This window comes from Arvicola amphibius, chromosome 1 (assembly GCF_903992535.2).
Source record: "Arvicola amphibius chromosome 1, mArvAmp1.2, whole genome shotgun sequence".
Classification (NCBI taxonomy): domain Eukaryota; kingdom Metazoa; phylum Chordata; class Mammalia; order Rodentia; family Cricetidae; genus Arvicola; species Arvicola amphibius.
Genome location: NC_052047.1, coordinates 158,383,583 through 158,410,056, shown reverse-complemented (window position 1 = coordinate 158,410,056; position 26,474 = coordinate 158,383,583). Strand labels below are relative to the sequence as shown.

The following is a 26,474-nucleotide window of genomic DNA, read 5'->3' as shown; positions in this document are numbered from 1 at the left end:
TTATTTGTCTTATATTTTGGAACAAGGGCTCCCACTGTACCTAGGTTAGCTTAACTCATGGCAATCCTTTTGCCTCAACATTTCAAGTCCTGTAAACTGAAAATGTGAGTTATTGCATCAGATGCATCAATGCTCTATAAGGCTTGCAACTTTTTCTTACTCTGCTTTGTAAGGAAATGTGAATTTGAGGCTTAAACAACCTTTGATATGTACTGTATTTTCCACAGAGTTAAAATGAAGTAGAAAAAATATTACTTTGTGTTGTTGGTTTAGCTTATAGTATTTTAAATTTGATTTTAATATGATCTAAAAGTACTTAACTGGTTTTACTTCATGATTAACAATATCATTATAATGTAGTAGGTGACATCAGGTTATTTTAGTGAGGAAATCTTCCAGGTATTGTACAATTATTCGTTCTTTGGATTGCTGTGAATTGTCTGAAATAGCTCATATGAGTGATAACTCTAAGTGATATGCAAATGTTCATTTAGTTTGCTGCCTCAGCTTTAGGAAGTAAGGCTATTTGTATTCTCATCATATAAATGTCAAGTGTAGACTTAATGTTTGTTGGGTACAAACTGATTCCGTTTTTCATTGTTTTCTTTTAGGATATGATGACCCCTATAAGTGTGGGGAAAAAAACCATTTATTTAGTGTCATTCTTTGAAGGTTTGCAGCGCATTATTCTATTCACTGAAGACCCAAAAGTGTTTAAAGTAACATATGAAAGTGAAAAAGCAGAGTTAGCAGAGCAAGAAATCGTATTGGCTTTACAAGATGTTGGAATTTCACTTGTCAATAATTATACAAAACAAGAAGTAGCCTATATAGGCATTACAAGGTTAGATGCTTTAATATTAGAAATAATATTTGAAAGATAAAACTCAGAATCTGTTCCTAAAATGGCCTCTCTGGCTTCTGTTACCTCTACTCCTACTGTGTTCCTACTATGCTAGTGGTCTCTTCGTTCTTCTCCATGCACCACAGTGTCTATTGCTCTAGGGTCCTTGTAAAAGCTGCTCACGTATCTGAAATGTTTTTACCCTTTTTGCATCCCTATAGGTTGTGGAAGTTTCACAATCTCAATGAGGCCCTGCTGGCCATTCCATTTTAATTTAGTTCTGGTATTTAAGACTGAAGTTCTGTCTTAGACTATATTTTCTTATTTAAAAGTATTTTCCCCTCCTATATAGTCAAATTGATTTATTCCTGTTTACAATTATCTGTAACTCCCTAGTGAAACTGAAGAATGACAGGGATGCTCAGTAGTATTTTTCTTCTACTTAGAAAATTGCCTGAATAAAAACTAAATAAGTATTAGTTGAGTAAATTTAGGTTTTTAAATTGGAAATGTGCTTACTTATAACTGAGGCTGTTGTGAAACGTGGATGGAAGGTCTGTAGTTCATGTAATTAAACACTAGTGTAATTGTTATAAATTAATACTGTGATATCTGCTTTCATATGTAAGTTCTGATGTGGTTTGGGAGACAAAACCAAAGAAAAAAGCAAGGTGGAGGCCAATGAGTATAAAACACACCGAGAAGCTGGAGAAGGAGTTCAAGGAATACACAGAATCTTCACCTTTGGAAGACAAGGTTATTGAGTTGGACAATAACATTCCGGTAAATTTAAAAAGTGCTCATGTGAACTTTTAATTTTACATTTTTGTTTGAAATCTTTCTGAATTTTAAGGAGAAATTGACTTCTTACAAAACATATAGAATGTAGTTAGCACTAATGTAGACTTCATCTGGCCTGCTTTTATATTAAGAAATTGAACATTCTTAAGATACCAGTTACTAATAATTCTTTAAAGTAGCAAGAAGCAAAATCTTTTTTAAGATTTGCATTATTTTCTTAAAGTCAGTTTTAGTAATTACATATAAAAAGTAATGCAGCCAAGCTATAATCTTTGTATAAATATTACATTTTATGGATATGAACATAAAATTTTGAATCTTAAATCTGTACTTTAAAAACTTTTTTTTTATTTTTGGATTGTTGCGGTTTGGTTAGTTTTGCCTTGGCTGGCTTAGAACTCATTGTGTATATTAAGTTATCCTTAAGGGTGGCAATCTTCTTGTGTATGCCTCCAGAGTACTGTGATTACACGCACTAGCATATTCAGCTTTATCTTTTTAAGTTAGCATACAAAATAATGGGTTTCAGTGTGAATGTGTGTGTATATATACATATATATATGTATATATAATATATATCATTATATTTTGCTCCTACTCATTTTCCTGACCTCACGACCCTTCTATGTAGACTTTACTTTTTAAATTACTGTATCCTGAAGTTATTTTCATATAAATTGATGATTTTAATCAATGGTCAAAAAGAAACAGCTCACTGTTGGGGGGATAATTTTTTTTTCAGGTTCGCTTAACACCTAGTGGCAATGACATGAAAATTCTGCAACCACATGTGATAGCTGTACGGAGAAATTACCTCCCAGCACTAAAAGTAGAATATAACACATCTGCACACCAGTCATCATTCAGAATTCAGATTTATAGAATACAGGTGAGTTTGGAAAGGAAGGCAAAACAATAAAAAATCAGATTTGTTCCCCTGGTCTATTTTATCTACTACAAAGCCAAAGAAGGGAAGATAAAAGCCAGAAAGTAGAAGTACACTGAGAAACTGGAAAAGAAGCCGGAATTACAGGCAGGCAGTAATCCTGGCTCTTGATAAGATGAACTTGGGATAACCATGAGTTCCAGACCAGCCTGGGCTCCAGAATGAGACTCTGTGTCTAAGACTGAAAGAAGTCATGCAGCAGGGAGGAATAGTTTGAGAGAAAGAGAGAAGGAAAGTAGAAAAATGATAAAGAGGAAGTGAAAGGAGGGCGGGGATGAAGTTGGAGACGTGAAGGGATGTACTGAGCTTCACCTTGTATCAGCTGTGTTGAAGTTTGAATCTAGTTCTGAAATTCTAGTATCCAGGTCAACTTGTGTATGTGACATGATGTATACTGATTCATATTTTATCTTCTTAGATCCAAAACCAGATTCATGGTGCTATTTTTCCTTTCGTGTTTTATCCTATTAAACCTCCAAAGTCTGTCACCATGGACTCAGGTTTGTGTTTATTTTTAGAAATAAGTATAAATAGTTGTGTGGCTAGGTTTTTGTTTTATTTTGTTTGGCGATTTTGGGGCTGGAGTGGGAGGGATATCTTAAATTTAGTTTTTCTAGATTAGATAATAAAGCTGCTTACTGAAGGACTAGGAGTTAATCATTCGAACATTATGTGAATGCTGAGGGAAAGGTTACTTAGAAAAGTATGTGTTGGAGATTTAGAAATAGGAAGTTTAAACCATATTGCTGATATGTAAACTACTTAATAACCTATAATATTTGAACTGAATAAAAAAGGAGAAAATTTATATTTATATTTTTAAGATTTTATTGTTTATGTGTGTGCATGAAAGTGTATATGTACACTGTGTGCATGCCTGGTGCCTAAAGAGGTCATATCCCCTGAAATTTGAGTAACAGATTTTATGCTGCCCAGTGTGGGTACAGTGCTCTTAACCCCTTAGCCATCTCTCTAACCCCAAGAATCAGCATTTTTCTGAATAGTTCTATGTTCTCCAAATGAGAATAACTGATACTTTCTTCAACCTTTCTCTCCTCTTCTGCATTTCTTCTCTCTTCCTTGTTTGTGCCTCTTTACCATATTTTCTTTTTACTCCTACCACCTTTCACTCCGCCTCTCTTTTCCCCCTTTTCTATTCTCACCACAGACCGCATATCATGAACTTCACACTTTTTAGTGGCTTTTTTCATAATTTCTTGCAACTCTTTTAATTACACATATACTAATCCCCTTAGAAATGTTAACCCTGTAAGTCTCTAGAATATGTTTTCACAATTTGCTGATAATTTTAATCCATTCTTCTAATTTAAAGTCATTAATTTTTGTAATTAGTTATCCTTAAAGTGACTGTAAATAACTAAAATGGTAATTCTGGGATCTGAAATTAAGGCTGAATGACCCTGTAGATGTCATTAATTTTAATTAATGCTGCTATTTACTACATGATTGATTTTCCATTGACATGTATATTAAATTGAATGAAAATGCCCATCCTTGACTTAAAATGTGATGTGCATAATCATATTTTTAACCTTCACAGCACCAAAGCCCTTTACAGATGTTAGCATTGTCATGAGATCTGCAGGACATTCCCAGATATCACGCATTAAGTAAGTGTTTCATATATTTCTTGTGTGTTTATTTTTTGTCTGAACATTTAAATAGTTTTGTTCTTATTAAAATTAAATTTCAGGTGAGTCAAATACTTAAGTATAAGATAATAAATTTTAAAGGTTAAAAAAATCTATTTGAGCATTTGATAATCTTAACAGAGAAGATTTTGGTATAATATACCTAAATGTTAACAATAGCTGTTTCCGGATCTCAGCTTCTTTAGTATATGCATTTTTTTATGTTTTAAATTATTTATGATGACCATACATTGTTTTGGAAACAGCAACAAAAGTAATATTTCCATCTTTACTCACAACTTACTCATTCCAAGAAGCAGATTATGGACCACAGCATCCATCTGTGTGATATTCCCCTCTTCATTTCTTCCTCTTTATCACTGAGATAAACTGTACTAATTCCCTTGCTTTAAAAAATGCAGTATTAGGACCTCCCAGGAACTAGGCCTGAGACAGGACCTCTGCCAGTCTGGGCATGAGTGAACCTGGGTACTCCGAGGGAATAGGCAGGAACCTAGAATCAGCGGGCCAGGCATGAGTCTGGGACCTTAGAGAGAGTAGGCCTGAGCCAGGACCTCTGTGTTTTCAGGATTGGTCTGGGACATCAAAGGGAATAGGCAGAAACCTAGAACCTCTGCAGGTCCAAGCGTGAGTCTGGAACCTCTGAGGAAGTAAGCAGGTCCTCTGTGGGTCCAGGCGCACCCAAGCTTGGGACCTCTAAGGCAGTAGACTGGAAACAGAAACCTTTCCAGGTCCATCTCCAACCCAGGGACTTCTGCTGGAGGGAATCTAGACCAGGATCCACAGATAAAGGTCAAAGTCAGTAGCCCAGGCCAAAGTTGCCCTGAGGCAAGGAACTCCACCTTGGGCAACAAATTCCTCAGGAGTGGGACAGAATGAGCCACCTAAGACAGAGAGGGCCTGAGGAAACAAGCTCCACTGGGAGCAGAAGCCAGGACCAAATCGAGTCCTGGGAGCCAACCCAGTCCCAGAACACTGGCAGATCAGGATTGAGCCAGCGACCAGATCCAGAGTCAACAATCTCCACCAGAACAGGTCCAACTCCAAGCCAGGGACTTCTGCAGGAGGTGATCCAGATCAGGATTTACAAAATCAGATCAAAGCCACCAACCTAGGCCAAAGAAGGCCTGAGACAGCAAACTCCAAGGGAGCAGAGCAAAGCACAGGAGCACTGAGCTATCTCCAAAAACAGGAGTAACCAAGGGGTAACTAGAACTGTGACATTGACTGTACCACGAGGAACAACTATCTAGCTTTGGATTCACTGGCACCTAGAAGATGATTCAACAGAATCTCAGACAGCCGCACCCAAACCCATTAGAGGAAAAGATGAGTAGAAAAGGTAAGATCACTCGCTACACCACAAAGAGCAACACAATACCAGTAAAACCTAAAGACCCTACAACAGCAAGACCTGAAAAACCAAATATAGATGAACCAGATGAAAAAGACCTAAAAAATAACTTCAAGAGAATGTTTGAAATTCTTAAAGTTGAAATGAGAAATTCCCTTAAAGAATTGAGGAAAAGACAAACAAAAACTTGGGAGACATCAGCAAATCCCTTAAAGAAAACCAAGAAAAAGAAATCAAACATATAAAAGAACTATCCAGGACTTGAAAACTGAAATAGAAACAATAAAGAAAACACAAGCTGAAGGAATTATAGAAACATAAATCATGAGAAAAAGATCAGGAACCACAAACGCAAGCATGAACAGCACAATACAAGAAATGGAAGAGAGAGCAGGGCGGTGGTGGCGCACGCCTTTAATCTCAGCACTCCGGAGGTAGAGGCAGGTGGATCTCTGTGAGTTCGAGACCAGCCTGGTCTACAAGAGCTAGTTCCAGGACAGGCTCCAAAGCCACAGAGAAACCCTGTCTCGAAAACCCAAAAGAAAAAAGAAATGGAAGAGAGAATCTCAAGCGCTGAAGATACAATAGAAGAAATAGACTCATCAGTTAAAGAAAACTTAAATCTAACAAAAACTTAACCCAAAATTCCATGAAATATGGGACACCATGAAAAGGCCAAATCTTAGAATAATAGGTATAGAAGAAGGAGAAGTTCAACTCCAAGGCACAGAAAATTTATTTAACAAAATCATAGAAAAAACTTTCCCTACCTAAAGAAAGATATGCCTATGAAGATACAAGAAGCTTATAAAACACCAAATAGACTGGACCCCCAAAGAAGTCCTCTCGTCACATAATAATCAAAACACTAAACATATAGAGTAAAGAAAGAATATTAAGAGCTGCAAAGGAAAAAGGCCAAGTAACATACAAAGGTAGACCTATCAGAATTACACCTGACTTCTCATTGGAGACAATGAAAGCCAGAAGAACATAGTCAAGTATTATGCATTATGCAGCCCAGACTACTGTACCTAGGAAAACTGTCGATCACCATAGAAGGACAAAATAAGATATTCCATGACAATTCAAGATTTCACCAATACCTAGCCATAAACCCAGCCCTAAACAAAATACAAGAAGGAAAACTCCAACCCAAGGAAGATGACTACACCAACAAAAACACAATTGATGATCTCATAACAGCAAGTCCCGAAGAAGAAAAAAACACACCAAGTAACATCACCAATGATGAAAACTAAATTAACAGGAGTTAGCAATCACTGGTCATTAATATCCCTTAATGTAAATGGACTCAACTCACCTATAAAAAGGCACAGGCTAACAGATTAGATAACAGAATCCATTCTTCTTCTGCATACAAGAAATACATCTCAACCTTAAAGACAGACATTGTCTCAGAGTAAAGGGTTTGGAAAAAATATACCAATCAAATGGATCTAAGAAACAAGTGGGTGTAGCTATCTTTAATATCTAACAAAATAGATTTCAAGCTAAAATCAGTCAAAATAGACGAAGGTCATTTCATACTAGTTACAGGAAAAATCCATCAGGAGGAAATTTCAATACTGAACATCTATGCCCCAAATAAAGGGCACCCTCATATGTCAAAGAAACATGTCTAAAGCTTAAATCATACATTAAACCCCACACACTAATAGTGGGAGACTTAAACACTCCTCTCTCACCACTGGACAGGTCAATCAGACAAAAAATGAACAGAAATAAGAGAACTAACTGATGTTATGACTCAGATGGACTTAACAGACATCTGTAGAATATTCCATCCAAACAGAAAATAATATACCTTCTTATCAGCACCTCATGGAACCTTCTCAAAAATTGGCCACATAGTTGGTAACAAAACAAACCTCAACAAATACAAAAAAAATTGGAATAACCCAGTGTAACTTCTCACCATTGTTTAAAACTAGAAATCAACAGCAATACTAATTCCAGAAAACCCACAGACACATAGAAATTAAACAATGCTCACCTGAATCATCAGTGGGTCAAGGAAGAGATAAAGGGGGAAATTAAAGATTACCTAAAACTCAATGTAAATGACCACACAACATACCCAAATTTATGGGACACAATAAAAGTAGTGTTAAGAGGCAAGCTCATAGCACTAAACACCTACATAAAGAAACTGGAAAAATCCCACACTAGTGAATTAACAGAACATTTGAAAACTTTAGAACAAAAAGAAGCAAACTCACACGAGAGAACTAGACTGCAGGAAATAATCAAATTAAGAGCTGAAATCAACAAAATAGAAACAAAAGAATACAAAGAATCAATGAGACAAAGAGTTGGTTCTTTGAGAAAATCAACAGAATAGACAAACTTTTATCCAAACTAGCCAAAAGGCAGAAAAAGAATATCCAAATTAACAAAATCAGAAATGAAAAGGAGTGCATAACAACAGACACGGAGGAAATACAGAGGATCATTAAGTCATATTTTGAAAACCTGTACTCCACAAAATTGGAAAACTTAAAGGAAATGGACAACTTTCTGAATAAATATCACTTACTAAAATTAAATCAAGACCAGATAAGTAAATTAAACAGACCTATAACTGCTGAAGAAAGAGAAACAGTCATTAAAAGTCTCCCAACCAAAAAAAAAAAAGGCCCAGGACCAGATGGTTTCAGTTCCGAATTCTACAAGACTTTCAAAGAATAACTAATACCAATACTCCTCAAATTATTCTACATACTAGAAACAGAAGGAACATTGCCAAACTCTTTTTATGAGGCTACAATTACCCTGATACCCAAAACACAGAAAGACATTACTAAGAGAATTACAGACCAGTCTCACTTATGAACATTGATGCAAAAATACTAAATAAAATACTGGCAAATTGAATCCAAGAACACATCAGAACTATCATCCACCATAATCAAGTAGGCTTCCTCCCACAGATACAGGAATGGTTCAACATACGAAAATCTGTCAACGTAATCCACCATATAAACAAGCTAAAAAATGAAAACCACATGATCATCTCATTAGATGCCAAAAAATCTCTTAACAAAATATAACATCCCTTCATGATAAAGGTCTTAGAGAGAGCAGGGATACAAGAAACATACCTAAACATAATTAAGGTAACATACAGCAAGCCAGCAGCCAACATCAAACTAAATGGAGAGAAACTCAAAGCAATCTCACTGAAATAAGGAACAAGACAAGGCTGTCCACTCTCTCCATGTCTATTGAATATAGTTCTTGAGGTTCTAGCTAGAGCACTAAGACAACAAAAGGAGATCAAGGGGATACAAATTAGAAAAGAAGTCAAACTCTGACTGTTTGCTGATGATATGATAGTTTACATAAGTGATCCCAAAAATTCGACGAAGGAATTCTACAACTCATAAACACTTTCAACAATGTAACGGGACACAGGATTAATTTTAAAAAATCAGTAGCCCTCTTGTACACAGATGATAAAAGGGCTGGGGAAGAAATCAAGAGAATCAACACCCTTCACAATAGCCACAAATAGCATAAAATATCTCAGAGTAACTCTAACCAAACAAGTGGAAGACTTGTATGACAAGAACTTTAAGTCTTAGAAGAAAGAAATTGAAGAAGACACCAGAAAGTGGAAAGATATTCCATGCTCTTGGGTAGGCAGAATTAATATAGTAAAAATGGCAATCTTACCAAAAGCAATCTACAGATTCAACGCAATGCCCATCAAAATCCCAACAAAACTCTTCAAAGAACTTGAAAGAACGGTACTCAACTTCATATGGAAAAGCAAAAAACCAAGGCTAGCCAAAACAATCCTGTACAATAAAAGAACTTCTGGAGGCATCAAAATCCCTGACTTCAAACTCTACTACAGAGCTACAGTACTGAAGATAGCCTGGTCATCAAAGAAACACATAATCCAATAAAAAAATGGAGTACAGACCTAAACAGAGAACTCTCAACTGAGGAATCTAAAATGGCTGAAAGACACTTAAAGAAATGTTCAACATTATTAGTCATCAGAGAAATGCAAATTAAAACAACTCTGAGATTCCATCTTATACCTGTAAGAATGGCCAAGATCAAAAACACTGATCACAACTTATGCTGGAGAGGTTTGGGGGAAAAGGGAACACTTCTGCATTGCTGGTGGGAATGCAAGCTGGTACAACCTCTTTGAATGTCAGTGTGGCAATTTCTCAGAAAATTAGGAAACAACCTTCCTCAAGACCCAGTAATACCACCTTTGGGTATATATCCAAAGGATGCTCAATCGTGCCACAAGGACATGTGATCAACTATGTTCATAGCAGCTTTGTTTGTCATAGCCCACAACTTGGAAACAACCTAAATGCCCCTCAACTGAAGAATGGATAAGGAAAATGTGGTACATTTACACAATGGAGTACTACACAGCAGAAAAATAAACAGCATCTTTAATTTTGCAGTAAAATGGATGGAGCTAGAAAACATTATTTTCAGTGAGGTAACCCAGACACAGAAAGACAGTTACTACATGTACTCACTCATAGGTGGTTTTTAAACATAAAGCAAAAGAAAGCCAGCCTACAAACCGCAATCCCAGAGAACTTAGACAACAATGAGGACACTAAGAGAGGCTTATATAGATCTAATCTACATGGGAAGCAGATAGTAGAAAAAGATAAGATTTCCTGAGTAAATTGGAGCATGGGGAACTTGGGGGAGGATTGAAGGGGGAAGAAAGAGGCAGGGAGGGAAGCAGAGAAAAATGTAGAGCTCAATAAATACTAATAAAAAAATTAAAATAAATGCAGTATTATGGATCAGTATTTTTTTTTGTTTGTTTTTTTGTTTTTCGAGACAGGGTTTCCCTGTAGTTTCTAGCGCCTGTTCTGGAACTAGCTCTTGTAGACCAAGCTGGCCTCGAACTCAGAAATCCGCCTGCCTCTGCCTCCCGAGTGCTGGGATTAAAGGCGTGCGCCACCACCGCCCGGCAAGGATCAGTATTATGAAGAAGTCTTAGTGTATAAAGACACTATCACAACCTAGTAAAGCCTGAGTTTTATCCCTAGAACCTTCATAATGGTGGAAGGAGAGAACTGTCTATACAATGTAATGTGTACACATGGCCCACACACATGCACACTGATAATAGATCAAATTTAAAAATAAATATATTTTGACTGTATATGCATGGTTAAATTGCTTTTATTTTTATTTTCTACTTTTCTTTAAAATTTATGCCTTTATTTTTATGAGTATGAACATCTTGCCTGCATATATGTCTGCACACCTTTTTATATGTCAGGTGGTTGCTGCAGTAGTAGAGGGAATGGGATTCCATGAGACTAGAGTTACAGGCAGTTATGAGCATTCAGTGGGTGGTGGGAATCAAACCCGAATCCTCTGGAAGAGCAGTGAATGAGGTCATCTCTCTAGCTAGCTGCATTGATGCCCAATTTTCTCAAAATATTTAAAACTGTAAAAGACTTATAGGACTTGCTTTTTTAATTAAAATTTTTATTTAGATGAAATGATTTGTCTCATATAGTTTGTTTATTCATTATTGTTGTTATGTAATGGTCTATTCCATGACCTTTTGTTACAAGTCAATTTCTTTTCTGTGGCCACTTTCATGTCTTAAGTTTCATGATGTTAAAGTATAGCATGGTTCATTGCATTCTTTAGTCCCAGGTTTCAAAGTTTTAATTTATTTCGTCTAATTTCTTAATTTATTTACTTGAAAAAAATTGAATGCTTCTAACATTTTAATATAGGTATTTCAAAGTGTTGATTCAAGAAATGGATCTCAGATTGGATCTTGGGTTTGTGTATGCCATAGCAGACCTTGTCACAAAAGCTGAGGTGACTGAGAACACAGAGGTAAGACTTAAAGTGACAGCATCTGACAGGAAAGGATATGAAAAGAGAAAGTCTAAGAAAATATTACCAAACTTTGTAGGTAAAGTTGTAGTTATTACCTGATCAAATTCAAGAGTCTCTCAGCACATCTTAAATGTTTGTATAGTACATAAATGTGAATGTGTTTTTTCCCTGTAGCATTTGGATGCACGGAATCATACCATGTGCTGCTGGTTCATAATTATTTTTTATTTATGAGAATTTCATACATGTATACAATGAAATATCATATTAATCCCCATTTCTCCTCCAGCTCCCTTCAATCTCTATCACCTGGCATGTTTTTAGAGCTTCTCTGTGTTGTACCATGTATCAACATGTCATTCCAACTAACAATCCTTTACCTGGGTTTGTTGTACTGCACCTGTTTGTTGCTCACTTGTATCTGGATTACTTTTACATTTTTTCTAGAACGATGATGTTCTTTATGGACATAATTTTCTGTCAACTTAGACTATTCTAGGAGTAGAATTGTTAAGTAACGTAGTAATTGTGTTTAATCAAATTTAATCTTTTAAAAAATTCGCTGATAATTTCATGTGTTCAATTATTTTAAAATTTTAGTTTCTAAAGTGACTCTGCCATTCTTCCATCTTACCATCTTTAGTTTCAGAATGTGAGAACTCTGATTTTTCAACCTTACCTACAACAATTACTGTTTGTGGTTTTTGTTCTGGCTATCTTAGTGGGTAGAAACTGGCTCCTCACTGGGGCTTGTATGTCTGATATTGATGCTAGTTTTTTTAAACATTTATTTACTTGTGGGCTGTTCACTGACCTCCACATGCATGTTATGGCACACTCCTACCTCTCCACAATGAGTGCCAAAATAGGTTTGGCAGTGTCTTTACCCACTGAGCCAACCTAGCCTCCTGCAGAGAATCTCTTGATGTGCTAGCGATGTGTGTATCTTCAGTGGAGAGTGTCTGCTCAGGCTCTCCAGGTTATATAATGGGCTGTCTTCTTCCTGTTCAATTTCCGGAGTTCTTTGTGCATCCTAATTGGTCTTTGACAAGCCATATGATTTTTCAAACATTTTCTAATGAATTAAAAAATGAGTTTTTTGAAGCACAGAAGTTTTTAATGTTAAGAAAGTACAAAATAATTTTTATTATTCATGCTTTTAATATGTTTTTTAAATATAATTTGTTAAATCCTGTGTCATAACTATTTTACCATGTAGCTAAGTCTTTAAAGCCTAAATTCTTACAGCTACGTTTTGATCCATTTGTCTTATTTCTATGTATGTGTGACATAAAGACCCCAGTTCTGGAAGTAACTGATAGATGCCTCAGCAGCATGTTTTGAAACACTGCTTGTTCCACTATTGCATAGTTGGATTCATTTTGCAAAAAAAAAATAATTTTATTTCTGAAATCTGTATGTCTGTCATTTTGCCAGCCTTAATTGTTCTCATTGTCAGTGAGTTCCATAATTGGGATATGATCCAGTACTTTGTTGCTCTTTTTGAAGATTATTTAGGCTAACTTGAGCCCTTGCAGTTCCATATGAATTTTAAAATCAGCTTGTCAAGTTCTTGAAACAATTCATTGTCATTTTCAGAGTATAGATATTGCACTGTAAATGTATTCTTAGGTATTTATTTTTGCTGGGCTATTATGCATAAAGTTGTTTATATTATATAATTTCAGCGTGGGGTTATAATGCTGGTACATATAGAAATACAACTGCTCTTCATATGTAGCTCTTGTCATTTACAACTTACTGAGTTAGTTTGTTGCCTCTATTATGTATCTTTTGGCTTTCCTATTTAATACCAGATCATCTAAGAAAAGTAGTACTATTTCTTTGGTTTTGGTGCATGTGCTTTTGCTTTTTTCATCCCTGTTTGCCTTCCTTGAAGCTAGTGAGATGTTCAACAGCCATGAGAAATATGCATTGGTGGATTGTTTCTGATCATAGAGTAAGATTTTCAGTGTTCGGTTACCCTGAGTTCTTCCTAGTTTTTGACGGTGTATTTAATACTTACATTTATTTGATATTGTTCATATACATCATGCAGACAAATTTGGTTTCCCAGTATTTGGCTAAAGACTTTTATGCTCATATTCTTAAAATATAGTAGTCTAAGGTGTTGTTGTGTCTTTTTTATTTTGGTTTTTGTGTTGGAATAGTAATGGCTTTATAGTATGGATTAAGAAATGTCTCTTCTTCCTCTCCTTTTTGGAGGCATTTGTGAAACTCTGATCCTCTTGAAATGTTTGCTAGAATTCAGTGGTGGTGCAGCTGTACTAGCATTTCCCTTCCAGGTAGTTTTAGGGTCACACCTTACTTCCTAGAGATCATTTTGAATGGTCAGTTTCTTCACTTCACTGTGATTTTTAGGAATCTGTCTTTCATCTGAGTTTTCTAATTTATTGGCAGAAAATTATTGATGGTATTTCTTTATAAGCCATTTATTTTGGTAAATCCTGAAATAAAGTTCCCTCTACAGTTCTTTCAAAAATCAGTTTTTCATTTTAATTGTTCTATTGTTTTACTACTGTCTGTGTTGCTTTAATTATTCCTAATTCATAACCCCTTCCTCCTTGCTTTTGTGTTTGTTCTTTTTAATTTTCTAAGGTAGGAGATTAGGCTATTGCCTTGAGATCTGTTCACTTCCCTTTTTAGTTAAATAGTGGTGTGTGCACATGTGTTTGCTTTTACAGATGTGAGAGTGTATGTGTGCACATATGTGTGAGTGCCAGAGTTTGACATTTTTCAAGTGAAAGTGGAGTTCACTCCTTTGCTTTGATTGACTGACCAACAAGCCCCAGGAATCTCCCTCCCCTGCGGTGAGATTCCAAGCACACTCTATTGTACTTGGCTTTTTACCTCAGTTCTGTGAGAATCAAACTCAGCTCCTCACTTGTACAGCAGTCTCTTTTCAATATAAGTATATGTAATACATTACTTAGTTGAATCATGTAAAAAAAGTAATGAAAAATATGCGTTATGTTATCTTTCTAAATATATAGACATATGGGGGGGGTGAACAGACAATTGATTGCTTATACATAGAGGAAAAAAAACTTTAAGTTGTTTTGCCTTCCTCCTCTCCTTTCTCCCTCCTGTTCCTGTTCTTCCTTTAAACCTCTTTCTCCTCATAATTCCTCTTCTCTTTTCACATATAGTTATTTATATATATAATTATATATACTTACAAATTGTAATTATAGTTATAGTTATATTAAATCTTGATTCTGTATATGAGAAATAACAATACTTGCCTTTCTGAGTGTGGCTTATTTTATGCTTACTTTTTCACTGTGATTTTTGCTCTTTTGTTCTAATTCAAATTAAAGTATGAAGTCATGTGATGGCTAATTTGTCTGCTTGACACTCTAAAATCACCTGTGAAAAAGACGCTCCATTGAGAAATTGTCTAATTAGGTTGGCCTATGCTGTCTGGGTTTCGAGGGCTATCTTGATAGCAGGAACTGATGGGAAGAGGCCCAGCCAAATTGTGGGAGGCACCATTCCCAGCTTTGGGTTCTGGATTGTGTAGGGGAGGAAAAAGTAAAGTAAGTAGCACGCCCACTCTCTGTGCCATCACTCTCTGCCTGCCTGTGGATGTGGCTACCCCACAGTGATGCACTGTAACCTAGAATTGTAAGCTGATCATCCTTTACTCCCTTAAAATTACTTGTGTTGACGTATTTCATAGGAACCAGAAACAAAACTAAGGTGGTTACTTGCTTTGAGTTTCAGAAACGTTCAGTACTACGTTTTTGTAGTGAGTAGGTTAGCTAGCCATGGATCTCAGACTTGATCTTGGAATATTCTTTATGGCTTCTTCACTTCCAAAAGTAGTGTTGCTGTCCTTGGATGCCTAGTCAGTGGGCATACAACACTCTGAGTACTGTCCCTTCCTGACTTTTACAAATCAGTACTTACCTTCTGTACAATCAGCTTTCTGCTTTTAAGATTTTTCTCTGGTATTTTCCAACATTACTATTATTATTAATATTATTATTACATCTGTTGTACTTGGACTGAATTCAGACATTTCCTGGATATGTATTTTATTTTTCAGTAACTTAGGGAGAGTTTTAGGCAATATTAGAAATATTGGTTTTATTTTTGTCTGTCTCTGCTTCTTGATACAGGTATAATTACCTATGTGAATATGTTTAATGGTATCCAGCATAATTTAGAATCTGTTCAGTTTTTACTTTTTTTAACTACATAATTTCTGTAACTTCAAGTTCTTGGGACTTTTTTCAGGACACAGAAGTGACATAGGTCTGTGCATATTTGGAAAGGAAGTGTTAATGATTACCAAAAATAAAACCACTGCTACCTCATGCAAAATTGTTTAGTGCCTTCTCCTTTTTACATTTATATTACTGGCCTCAAAACTGCTGCAAGACAGATACTAAAGTCAGACTGTTATAGAACTGTGTTTAAAAAAGTAAATAAACACAAAAAGATATGTTGCTGGAATGTATTGGTGCTCTCTTAAAATAGGAACTGTAGTCACATGATGAAAAACTGGGTACCATTTAATAGAAACTTAAAAGATCCATGTATCATGTGGTTTGTGGCAGACTTTCTAGCAGGAACAATACATGTTACTTCTGATACAGTAACTTCCAGTTGGGGTAATGTTGACTCTGAGTGTTAGGAGTTATTTTTAACCTGTGAGGTATTGAATTTAAATATCTTCCATAAGCAGGTCCTTTTGGTGTTTATATTTCTTGTATAGGTTGAATATTTTCATAAGGATGTAGAAACCTTTGAACAAGAGTATGAAACAGTTTCTTCAGTAGATCAATCTCAAATCAATCTCTTTGAGTATTTCCATATATCTCCTATCAAGGTAAGGAAATAAACATTTTTTGTTTTTTAAACTAAATAGTTAGGAATTGATTTGATGTTTGAGGGAATTAGCACTTAAATTATCTCCTATAACAACATAGTAGTTGTATAGTTTTACAGTTACAGATATAAATAACAGAGGAATTGATTCTTTACATTTTTAAAAATGTATATTTTATTATTTAGAAATAATATTGAAATTATATATAACCTATGTCTATATCTTGACCTTTTGTTATTTAACTTTATTTTTTTAGTAAATTGTGATAATTTTTAAAGTTTCATATATGATGGTTGTTTTACTTATTCGTTAATTATTAAGTGGACTTCAGAATCAGAGGGTCAGTATCTTCTAACTCCAACCTGTGTACACATGCATACATGCACACTACAACACAAAAAGAGTTGAGCACAGAATATAATTATAAGTTTTAATTATTTTAGTTATTGTGTGTGAGTGTTTGGTGTGTGTGCACACAATGTGTATATGTGGGTATAGGCCTGTCTTTGTCACAGTGGATAGGAGGTTAGAAGATAACCCTTCCACCATAGGTTCTTGGTTTGAACTCAATTTGACAGACTTACCTTGCAAGTAATTTTACCCGCTGAGCTATCTTGCCAGCCCAAATTTAAGTCTAATGTGTGCGTGCGCTTGTCATTTGCAAACATGGAGACATGTAGGATTCAGTTTCCAAGGATTGAATTCAGGCTGTCAGACTTGGCAACAAGCTCCTTTATATACTACTAAGCCATCTTGCTAGTGCTAATCTAAATTGCTAACATAATTTCTACAAGTTATTTATAGCACATTAAATTATTGCACAAGCATACATACTTACATACATATACATACTCAGACAAATACACACATGCAGTACAACACAAAAGTGCTTTTAAACTAATTGTATTGTGCTAACCTAATTCTAACAGTTGAATTTGCAAGCTTTAGGAAATAGGTGGTTTTAACAACTTCAAAATCTAGGTCACTAATGTTACTAACAAATATATTAAGTAAACATTTTCCTAGGATCAATACAATGCCATTAGAATAGCGTTGAAGATGGGTGTGATAGTATTTGTAAGCTCAGCACTCATGATGCCGAGGAAAGAGGGATTCCAAGTCCAGATAGTCTGGGCTATGTAGTTACATCTGTCTCATAAAAATATAAAAGGAGTAGAATTCAATTATGGCATCTTAAATGGTGAATTTTAAATTAGATTTTAAATTACAGAGGTATGTTGGATTTCGACTTAAACTCTTAGTTACTGGGTTTTGGCATAATTCAAGTAACTTTAAGATCTTATTTATAGTTTAATGAACTCAATATTAAACTGTTTTGTGTAAGTTAAAGTTGTCACTATGAGGAAAGTGCGTCAATGCATTTCTTTATCTCTTCAGTTACATTTGAGTGTTTCACTGAGCTCTGGTAGAGAAGAAGCTAAAGATTCAGGACAACGTGGAGGACTGATTCCTGTTCATTCTTTAAATCTTTTGCTGAAGAGTATTGGTGCCACCCTTACAGATGTGCAAGATGTAGTTTTTAAGTATGGTTAATACTTATATCTATAAACTGATGAATGGCTCATTTATGTTTACCTAAAAATTTTGTAAATGTGAAAAGCATATTGAAAATTATGGATGAATTGTGGTTTCGGTCTTTAAGTGGGTTATAATCAAAATAATACCAAGTATTTTATCTGACCTTAACGGCTTAGTTAAGAATAAATTTTAAGTAATTTCCTTAAGAAAAAGAGATGTGGAATATTCAGTTTTATGTATTTTAGAAACTCTTAGTTTTAATTAAGGTTCCTCAAAAGAAGGAAGATATGATCTCACCCACTGAAACAGTTTACCTGAGCTAATGGGATCTTACCAACTCTGGGCAGACAGAAAAGGAATAGGTCCAAACTAGACCCTCTGCATGTGGGTGACAGTTGTATGAGTGGGGCAGAGTGCGGGGCCACCCGTAGACACCAAGATTTATCCCTACTACTTGTACTTTCTTTTTGGGAACCCATTCTCTTTGAAGGGATACTTTGCTCAGCTTAGATATAGGAGGGAAGGCCTTGGACCTTCCCCAAAGCAAAATGCCTTACCCTCTCTGAGGAGTGGATAGGAGGTTGGGGGAGAAGGGGAGGGAGTGGGATCTGGGATTGGTATGCAAAATGAAAGAAAGGTAGTTTGTTTTCTTTTTAAAAAAATAAAAATAAAAAAATAGATAAGGGTTGCAAGTCCATCAGATGAAGACTTTTCAGTGAGTTGTGACTCAACAGAATAGAAGGAAGTGGACGATGAAGGGATTAATTTAAATGTATTGTAGTTGAGCATTTATTTTTAAGACTAGACATTGTGGGACACCCGTGCAGTCCTGCCCTTGAGAGGCTAAGGTGGGAAGTGACTGAAGTTCAGGAGTTCACGGTGAGCACGTGCAGCGGAGTGAGAGCTCATCTCAAAAGCAGGCAAAACCACATTTATACCTGAGTGTGAGCTGTCTACAGGAGTATCTGACTATAATTCAACATGTCTGCGTAGAGACTATGTTAGAAAAGAACGATCTTTCCAGGTAACACGTCTTAGCATGCCTGCTTAGTAATAGCAGCATGAGAGTCAGAGGCAACTCTGAGTCTAACTAGAAAACAGTCAGCACAAGAGCACAGGTCTGAAGGCATCAGAATAAAGTGAAATGGATCTTTCTGTTTTCATGGTCAGCAAAAAGAGCTCTCCACTTAGTGAGTTAGTTACTGCATCTGCTGTAGTCCTTGAAGGAAGACCGGCAGACAGCAGCAGAAACCTGGGCATTCCCAGGTGGCCCCTCAGTCATCTCAGCTTGTCAAAACATTTGCTTTTGGAGTCATTTAGAGCAGAGTTGGGAAATAGTTCTATAAGTCCGTGGCTGAGATCTTTGTCTTGGTCTTCAGTGTTTTTTCCATAGGATATGAGTTATAGATTTTATCAGGTCATTAGAGAATTTCTTTCACTAGAATATGCCAAGATGTATTGGGAGAAATCTGGAGATGTCATCAGTATTTTTTTAAAAAAAATTCTTCCTCTCCATGCAGGCATATATATATATATATTTGTATATGTACATATATTCGTTAACTTTTTTCAGACTTGCCTTTTTTGAACTCAACTACCAGTTCCGCACAACATCTGAACTGCAATCTGAAGTAATAAGACACTATTCAAAACAGGTTAGTGTGAGATTACCTTAAAAACGGACAGAAATATGTGAGCTAGTCAGGCCTTGTGCGCGTCCATGCATGTGCACTATAAATGTGTCAGGAAAGCAAATAACAGATTTCAAATTTTTAAACATGGTTTTCCCCCCTCAGATTTATTAATAAGAACTTCAACCAAACCACCATTTCAATTTTTGTCCTTGTTCGTAAAACAAAACAAAATAAAAAATATTGTTAAAATTTTTTTCTGAATCAGTATGGATTAGAAATACATATATTTTTAATAATATGTTAATTCATCATGCTTAGTTTCTTCAAACTGTCAGTCACTGATGAACACAAATATCTTTAGTGTGGAGTTATTGAGTCTGCTACATACCTAGTTTCTGTGAATCTGTTCAACTCTAGAAAGATTCCTCTATCTCAAGATTTAGACTTGAGTTCTGGACATGCATTTCACTTTTGCCATGTGCTTGTGACACTGGGAAATCTGTAAGATGCTGGTAGCAGTAGCTCACAAGTAATGGAACACCTTTTCTGTGTTCTCGACTCTGGAATCTAGAGTTTCTTTTTATCTCTTTTCACAGTAACACCAAGTTGCTTTTCAAAAACTAAGTATAAGGTTAGTGAAGTGAAGTGGCTTAGTCACTTGAAGTACTTGCCTTGTAAGCTTGACAACCTGAGTTTGAGCCCCAGAACCCATGTGAAAATGTAAAATACTTGTTAGTATGTACTTACAGTCCCAGCACTGAGTGGTCAGAGACATGATCACTGGGGTTTACATGCCATCAGTCTAGGCTCATAAGAGCCTGTCTCAAAGAAGAATGATCGTATTCCTCAAGATGATGCCTGAGGTTGAACCCTGCCTTCCACAGTTACCCACACACAGTATGTACCTCCACATACATTACAAACACATGTTTTTAGTAATTATATTTTTAAATGAAGAATCAAGATAAGAGAACTGGAGAACACTTGCTGTTCTTCCAGAGGATGGTGGTTTGATTCTCAAAACCCACAGGGCAGCCCACAGTTTTTTGTAACTCCAGTCCCAGGGCATCTAACACCCTCTTCTGTCCTTTGAGGATACTGCATGTATGTGGTATACCAATATGTATGGAGGCAAAACACCCATATAAATAAAATGCAAAAAAGGAATAGTGATAAAGTTTAGGTCTTGAGATTTGTAATAAAGATGTTAGCCTGCGCAAACTGGATGTGTCTACTATCCTCTCATGACGTTGATACTCATGTTTTATTTTTAGGCTATTAAGCAAATGTATGTACTCATTCTCGGACTTGATGTTTTGGGAAATCCCTTTGGCTTAATTAGAGAATTTTCAGAAGGCGTAGAAGCATTTTTTTATGAACCTTACCAGGTAAAATATTTAACTTTGTATTATATGATGAATAGTATAAAGTAATGATTTCTTAATATAAAACATTTCAATTCTTAAACTGTCCATATAAACTAGTTTTGAGAGACCTACAAAATTACATTTATCTTAATAGGAGCAATTTCTACCTTTTTCCTTCAAATTTCAACTTAAGATTTTGTTAAGATCCCTAACTTTAAGTATTGTTTTGAAATAAAACCATGAATAGAGTTTAGATTTTAGGAAAAGGAAGCTTACCATGGATGGTAATTTTGTTTTGCACAAAAGTATGTGACTGTAAATATAACCATATAAGCTGGTACTATACAAAGCAGTCTTAATAGGAAATAAAAGAGAAGAATTTGTTCTACATCCCTTCATAGTTTCCATAAACATATTTGGAGTTTACCCACTTTACTTAAGAAATGCATAGCAAAAGCAAAGCAGAACTAATTTTTATTCTGTACATTGTGATATAGAAATCAGAAATGGTAAGAATTTTAATATTTCTAAAAACTTACCAAGAATACTATATGAACTGTACATGTGATATGAGATGTCCTTCTGTAGATGTGTTGCTTTTATTTATTCATGAATAAAGCTGTTTTGACCAATGGCTTAGCAGAGGAAAACCAGGTGGGAAATCAGAACAGAGATTTAGAGAAAGAGTAGGCAGAATCAGGGAGATGCCATGTAGCGTAGGAGACAGATGCCAGACGGAACTGGAACCTTCCCGGTAGGCCACAGCCTCATGGCAATACATAGATTAATAGAAATTGGTTAATTCAAGATGTAAGAGCTAGCAAGGAATATGACAAAGCTATTGTCCAAATAGTATTGTAATTAATATAGTTTCTATGTGATTATTTAGGCTGGGCAGCTGGAAAATGAATGAGCAGTCTCCATTTACATGTATGTAGTTTACACTGCAGAACAAACATTTTTTTTTCTTTATCTGGAACAAGATCTGTTGTACCCTTTACATTTGAGTGTCGTGAAATTACCCTACAAACTAAATGTAGAATTTTTGCTGGTATCATTTTCTTTGTTCTTCCAGTTGCTATCACATTCCATGTATCAGTGAGCTCATCCTTTTACTGCCACTTTGTTTTGTCACCTTAGGGAGCCATCCAGGGCCCTGAAGAGTTTGTGGAGGGAATGGCACTAGGACTGAAAGCACTGGTTGGCGGAGCTGTTGGTAAGCAGCAAAAAGCCCAGCTGCACTGCTAGACAGCAACCGCAGTTGAGCCTCTAGCTAACATATTACTCTCTCTACTAGGTGGTCTAGCTGGTGCTGCCTCCAAAATCACCAGTGCGATGGCTAAAGGAGTAGCAGCCATGACAATGGATGAAGACTACCAGCAGAAAAGAAGGGAAGCAATGAATAAGCAGCCAGCTGGCCTTAGAGAAGGCATCACTCGTGGAGGAAAAGGCCTGGTTTCTGTAAGAAATTTCATGGGGTTCAGAACATGTGAGGGAATAGCTTTTTTAATATATAGTTTATTTTTTATATGCATTGGTATGAAGGTGTCAGATCCCCTGGAACTGTAGTTAGAGCCAGTTTTAAACTGCCATGTGGGTGCTAGGAATTGAACCTGGGTCTTCTGGAAGAGCAACCAGTGCTCTTAACTGCTGCCCCATCTCTCTAGCTCCAAGAATAGCTTTTAAATCAACATTTTATGAATAAAGAAATAGACACGCAAGTTAAATTACTATTGAACATTGTAATGTGGCATATAAAATATTTAGATAATCTCTAAAAACATTTTGTTTAATTAAATACTTAGGAAGTAAATATGTTAATTTTGTGATCTATAAGAAGAAAAAAACTTGGAGATTTTTTTTTGTCAGATTCATATGGAAATATAACTTTTTGATTGTGCTTTCCTTCCAGGGTTTTGTAAGTGGCATTACAGGGATTGTTACAAAACCAATTAAAGGCAAGTGTTGTAGTTGCTTTGGTTGTCACATAGCTCACAAGTTGCTTCCATTCTCATTTGATCCAATTGCTTAAGCTGGTTATGTTTTCTAGGTGCTCAAAAGGAAGGTGCAGCGGGTTTCTTCAAAGGCGTCGGGAAAGGTTTAGTTGGAGCAGTGGCAAGGCCAACAGGTGGCATCATAGACATGGCCAGCAGTACCTTTCAGGGGATCAAAAGGTAAAAACTCTTTGGGAGTGACAGAGGAGTAACATTCTGAAGCCAGAAACAATGAAATGTATCAACAATGCTTCTCAGGTTCTTAGTTATGAACTCCGTGGTGTGGCAGATGACATAGGACTTTCTAATCTTGATTCCTTCTAAGGTGCTGACATTATGTGACTTCAGCATTGTAGAGCTCTCCTTTGTCATCTGTTCCTAGCAATTGTTGGCAGTAATGATTTAGTCAGCTAAGCTTTTATTATGATGAAATTTATCAATATATTCTGTATGTGTCTGTTTTAAATCAGCAAATCCTTCCTGCTTTTGAGAAAAAAAAATGCCATTCTTTAGTTCATATTGAATTTGTCTTTACCATACGTTTATGATCTTATTTTAAGATCTGTTACATTCATTCTTCTCTCTTCATTGTTTGTTCCTGGTTTTGTATAGTTTAGAATTAAAGTAGGGAAGGGGTCAGTTTCTTTTCCCTATAGCTTTGACTTCATAAGTATAACATTTCAAGCCATAGTTCTCAGAGAAGCTCAGAAGTTTGAAACCCAAGGAATTCAAAACATGTAGCAAGCTATACAGACATTTCATAGAGCTGCTAGATTTACCTTGCATTGGTAAACCCTTGCCATTCTGTACCTGGCTTCATTACCTTCAAGGATCAAGTACAAAGTAAAACATTTTAGAAGGATTAATAAAGGCCAGGAACTATTAAGGGATATATTTATGAAAAAGCACATCAAAACAAAGAATAAGTTGTAAGAATCAAAGGCAAAAAAAATTGAAACAGTGTTGGAACTAAGTTAGTATAAAATAAAAAATATGATTTGGAAAGGAAACAATTATCTTGAATCCGTTTAATGTCATTTGTAAAGTGCGCGTGCTTGTTAAGATAGAATTAGTTTTGGGGGAAAACCACTTTTGAGAATGAAATAATTAGCAAATAATAAAAACTCAAAAAGATAACAAACTTGAGCTTGCATTCATTTCAGTTCCTCAACTTTTATTAAACAAAAACTGATGTAATTATAAGAACTTCTCAGATATGTATATAATGGAAAACTTTTAACATTTCTCTCAATTTTGATGCATCAGAAAGATAAAAGTAAATAGATTGAGGCATACTAATTTAGACATACTAATGAACTGTTGGCTACACACACAGTTATGTATCTCTATAAAATGAATTAGAGAGTAGTCTTGTCACTTAAGAAACCATTTCTGAACATTATTGGCAATGTTCCTGTCCTGACACAGCTTATATTTCAGTAGTAAAGTAAGTGACTGATAAATATGTGTGATATGTTATGTTAAGTGGCAAAAGGAAAAAAAATATGCCATGAAGACAAAAGCAGATAGAGTTGGGGATGGGGCTCAAAACCCTGGGTTTAGCCCCCAGTTTTGAAAGGCAAAAAAGAATGAAGAAAAAAGGGCACATTAAGAGAGATTGAGAGCGGTTAAGGCTAACCAAAGTGGTAGTGAAAAAGTGTTGTCTTCCTTTCTTCCTTCCTTAAAGAGTAGGTGTAAGGGAGGTTGGTCCCCTCAGAGTCAGTACAGGACACACACAGACAAGTTCTCAACATAAAGGTAATTCATTACCCCAAAGGGTCAAACAGTGGGAAGAGGTTGCCTCTGGATCAAGCAAAGGCAGACAGCAAGCAGCAGTGGTGGCTTGGATTGGGACTGTTCATTGCAGCTTAGATACACAGTTCCCCCTTTCCCTGAATCTATCCATAGAAAATAACAGTGAGGAGGAGGGACCCTTTGCCTGGCTGTTGATAGCTCTCATTCTTGTGTAGATTCAGGGTTGTCATCTATACTTGTTGAGAGGACTTTGGCTTTTTCTTAAGACTCTTAGAAGGTTTTAAGTCAGAGGAGGTATGTGAGCTGTTAAGCTACAGAGAGATCAAGGATAAAAAGGACTCCTTGACTATAATCAAGAAGAAAAGTGGCAACAATTTGTCCATTCCCATGCCAGGAACCATGAAAAGAGTTCTAACTCTATGAACATGCTGGGAAAGGTGTGAGAACACCAGAATTGAAAGGTATTTTGTAAATTTATTGAGCTTTCAATTTCTCTTACACACCCAAATGGAAATGGCAAATAAGTTATTTAGTGTGAGAGTCTGGAGTTTAGGAGCGAGGTCCCAAGTTCCCATGAAAAGTTTGAGGTTATCTGGGAAGTGGTGGCACACGCGTTTAGTCCCAGCACTTGGGAGGCAGAGTTTAATTTTACCTTTGTAGTCCCGCTCCTCTGGATAGAACACCCTTTCCTGATCTGCACAAAGACTCATTTCCTTTTTTAACAGTTGTTTTTCCACTAAGGCTTTCTGTGGCCACTCTAAAATTTTATTTTACCCATACCTTAGCTCAAGATACTTTGAATTTCCCTTCCTCTCTTTATTTTTAATCTTAGTTTTTTACCACTATTTAATATACTGTATATTTTACTTTAACTGTGTCTTTCTAAAATGCAGATTCTATGAGTGAAGTGACTCTTACCTTTTCCTACTACACTTAGACTATCAGTGAGCATATATATGGTAGTCTGGTTTTTGGTTGTTGTTATTGTTTTGTAATTAAGCTATTATACATTTGTATGCAGTGGCAGGAAATAATATAGAGGAATCCTTTACATACTGCATAACATGTCCTCTGGCCACTGTAACAAACCTGGTGACAAGGGAGATGGTTTCTCTCACAGGGCCTTGCCTCTTGAAGATCTCAGTAGCTGGTGGCTTTCCTTGCTTTGAATTTTCTGCCTTCATCTTCATATTCCTTTCTCCTTCATGTGTCTGCTCTCTCTCTGCCTGAGGACACTTTTAGTGGCATTTAGAGTTTGCCTACATTATTCCCTTAGTTTTCAGTTCTTAATTTAATCATACAGTAGACGCTGCCATGAAGGAACCCTTACTCATTCTGGAGATTAGAACATTAGACTTCTATGGAGGCACCATCCAAACATTATACAGATCTTGCCCATTCTCCACAGGGTAACAGTTAGTAAAATCATAGTATTGTTAGACTCTAGCGTCCAAACACCGAGGAGGAGTCGCCCCCAGAGACCACCTCATACACCACAGCCAATGCAAAAAGTATGAGGATTTTATTAATTCTGTCATGACAGGGTCCCTCAAGCATTCGGGAAGACGAGAAACCTCTAATAGCTGGTACAGGCTACTTTTAAAGGAGAAGGCCATAGAAGCAAGGGGGGTTGTGATTGGCTTATTCGAAAGGGCTATTACCAACAATTGCCTAGAGAGCTGTTGCCAGATCAGATGAGGTAAGAAGTCATTTTAACCCCGTTTCCCAGGGGACTGAATCAAAACATACGTATATGGGTAATTGTTCAGGAACTGAGTACGTGCATATGTAGCTGTTAGGTCCTTGGTTCCCATGGGAGGAGAGGAAGCACT

The 26,474-nt window shown here is 36.1% G+C and overlaps 1 protein-coding gene across 3 annotated transcripts in view; it reads left to right on the top strand.

Annotated features, from left to right (window-relative positions):
• Vps13a (vacuolar protein sorting 13 homolog A) overlaps positions 1 to 26,474 on the top strand; it is a 210,967-nt gene that overhangs the window by 158,904 nt on the left and 25,589 nt on the right. For all 3 annotated transcript variants that reach the window (XM_038349800.2, XM_038349819.2, XM_038349809.1), the window contains 14 exons: positions 612 to 844; positions 1,474 to 1,627; positions 2,388 to 2,534; positions 3,010 to 3,091; positions 4,153 to 4,222; positions 11,387 to 11,492; positions 16,240 to 16,353; positions 17,752 to 17,897; positions 19,466 to 19,547; positions 20,801 to 20,914; positions 22,034 to 22,109; positions 22,191 to 22,354; positions 22,806 to 22,851; positions 22,944 to 23,067. In XM_038349800.2, the coding sequence (XP_038205728.1) occupies positions 612 to 844; positions 1,474 to 1,627; positions 2,388 to 2,534; positions 3,010 to 3,091; positions 4,153 to 4,222; positions 11,387 to 11,492; positions 16,240 to 16,353; positions 17,752 to 17,897; positions 19,466 to 19,547; positions 20,801 to 20,914; positions 22,034 to 22,109; positions 22,191 to 22,354; positions 22,806 to 22,851; positions 22,944 to 23,067 (1,658 nt within the window). The remainder of the gene's footprint in view (positions 1 to 611; positions 845 to 1,473; positions 1,628 to 2,387; positions 2,535 to 3,009; positions 3,092 to 4,152; positions 4,223 to 11,386; positions 11,493 to 16,239; positions 16,354 to 17,751; positions 17,898 to 19,465; positions 19,548 to 20,800; positions 20,915 to 22,033; positions 22,110 to 22,190; positions 22,355 to 22,805; positions 22,852 to 22,943; positions 23,068 to 26,474) is intronic.